General features: G+C 41.5%; 1 protein-coding gene across 1 annotated transcript in view; it reads left to right on the top strand.

Moving 5' to 3' along the window:
- The window catches only part of LOC105271167 (dnaJ homolog subfamily C member 10-like), a 3,917-nt gene extending 1,361 nt beyond the window's left edge, over nt 1-2,556 (top strand). Inside the window, exons 2-3 of the mRNA XM_011312545.1 lie at nt 91-1,015; nt 1,201-2,556. Coding sequence (XP_011310847.1) covers nt 91-1,015; nt 1,201-2,462 — 2,187 coding nt within the window. The 3' untranslated portion in view covers nt 2,463-2,556. The remainder of the gene's footprint in view (nt 1-90; nt 1,016-1,200) is intronic.
- The last annotated feature ends 6 nt before the right edge of the window (nt 2,557-2,562 follow it).

Here is a 2,562-nt window from a genome sequence, read left to right as displayed (position 1 = left end):
ATTTTAAAACACGGCAGAACTGAAGTTTCAGTTTATCAACTCCTGCGAGAAATTTTCTTTTTACTATTGAATTAATTTTCTCGTGAATAGGATGATCCAGACGCTCACATAAAATTCATCAAATATACGACAGCTTACGAGGTTCTGAAAGACCCAGATCTGCGTAAAAAATACGATCTCTATGGGGAAGAGGGTCTAAACGGTCAGAACACTCAGCAGAACTATCGCTCTTGGTCTTATTACCAGGAAAATTTTGGAATTTACGACGACGACCCTCAAGTGGTGACTCTGAACAAAAATGATTACCATGACAACGTCATCAATTCTGAAAAGATCTGGATGATTAATTTTTACTCCCCGATGTGCAGTCACTGCAGAACCCTCGCCCCGTCCTGGAGAAAAATAGCCAAGGATTTTGAGGGTGTAATTAGAGTTGGTGCAGTCAACTGTGAGGACGACTGGTCCCTCTGTCGTCAGCTGGGAATTCAGTCCTATCCAACTCTCCTCTTCTACCCTAAAAATTCTCAACACGGAATTAGATTCACCTCGAGGAAGAACTACGACGAAATATCAGAATTCATAATGTCCAGGCTAGATGTGAACCTCGAAAAATTATCTCAATCGAGTTTCCATCGTTTGATCAAAGATTCAACATCTAGGAAAAACTCCTGGCTGATTTTTACCTGTGGTAAAAATCGCGAGTGCTTCGAAGAAGAAGATCAATTGAAGATTTCTGCTATTTTTGAGAATATTTTGAATATTGGAGTGTTTGACTGTGATAGAAACCGCTGTGATGATGTTTTGGAGTCCTCTACGTCGGCTGTTTTCCTTTCTGGTGATCCTCGTGATTCTAAATCCCCGGTTCTATTCGGTGGACTCGAGGATATCGATAGCTTGGTCCATGAGGTGCTCGAACAGCTGCCAGAACCTCAAGAAATCACTGCTGAAGAGTTTGAGAGAATTAAAAATGGATTGGCGAGTGATTCTGAAGGATGGTTAATGTGTTTTTATATAGGTGAGAGAGAAAGTCAAAAAAATTTCAAAAATAGATAAAAAAAAATTTTTTTTAGTGGCTATTTATTATTTTTTATTTATTATATTGTAGCGCATGGCTCGAATCTCGCAATTTATGAGTTAGAAATCGTAATTTACGTTCGACATTTTTTGTGTGTCAATTCGATTTCGTAAATTTGCTTCCAGGACACGCGACAGAGCTAGATCTCTTACTGAAGCGTCTGCCAGGGATAATCCAGGACGTAAACCTGGGTAAAGTAAACTGCGGACGTCACAATGCACTCTGTTCTTCACTTTCGATAAACCGTTATCCAATGTGGGGAGTCCTGAAGCCCTCAGGAGCATTCGAGCTGAATCACGGAAAGGAAAAGATAAACGACATAGCAAAATTCGCTGAAAACAGTATGAAAGCCCAAAACGTATGGGCGTTGTCTGCCTCGAAAATCCTTTCAATTCTCCAACGGAAGACACATTCAGAAGTCTGGTTTCTGGACTGGTACGCTCCATGGTGTCCTCCCTGTTTGCAATTTCTTCCAGAGCTTCGAAAAGCTTCTCTCCACTTTCAAAAATCGACAATCCACTTTGGCACAGTCGATTGTACCGTGCACTCATCGATTTGTCGTCAGTACAATATTCGCTCGTATCCAACTGCAATGTTAATCAACGGCTCCTCCACACATCAATTCACCCTTCAAAAAACAGCCCGAAATATTATTGAGTTCATAAAAGAGTTTATGAATCCCACAGTGATGAAATTGAATTCCAATAATTTTTATGATACTTTGGGAAAGAAAAGCCCCAGCAATTTGTGGGTGGTGGATTATTTTGCCCCCTGGTGTGGCCCCTGTCAGCAATTGGCACCTGAGTGGACGTCAGTTGCCAAAGTTCTTCATCTTTTGCCATATGTGAAAGTGGCTAGTGTCGACTGCGAAGAGAACGGGAATCTCTGTCGTTCCCAGGGGATCCGGAGTTATCCCACCATTAGATTGTACCCAATGGGGAGTGAAGGACTCAATCAGATTGCCATGTACAGTGGAAATAGAGACGCGATTTCCTTGATGAGATGGATAATTCAATTTTCGGGGATTAGTGTTAAGGAATTCAGTGAACGTGACTTAGAGAGGAAGGTGATTAACAATAACAAGAGGGATGTGTGGGTGATTGATTATTATGCACCTTGGTGTGGACATTGTCAAGTACTTGAACCACAATTTGCTGTTGCTGCTAAAATGCTTGAGGGGAGGGCAAGGTTTGGCAGATTGAATTGCGAAGACTCCCAGGCAATTTGTGGAAGGGCTGGGGTCAGTGCTTATCCAACGGTGATCGTTTATAGGGATGGGGATAAGAGGCTGAATGGAGGTAAGAGGCTGGAAGGGACAACTGCTGAGGGGATTAGAGATGAAGTGGAGATGTTGATGAAGGAGAGGGAGAGACATGATGAATTGTGAGGACAATTTATAGTATTTTGCTCAGAAACTCAATTTATAAAGGGAATTTATACTATAATTCACAACTCGGATTAATGCATTTCATCCAGAATTAGTTATC

This window comes from Fopius arisanus, unplaced genomic scaffold, assembly GCF_000806365.1.
Source record: "Fopius arisanus strain USDA-PBARC FA_bdor unplaced genomic scaffold, ASM80636v1 scaffold00103, whole genome shotgun sequence".
In the NCBI taxonomy this organism is placed as follows: Eukaryota; Metazoa; Arthropoda; class Insecta; order Hymenoptera; family Braconidae; genus Fopius; species Fopius arisanus.
This window is presented reverse-complemented; position numbering and strand designations above follow the sequence as displayed.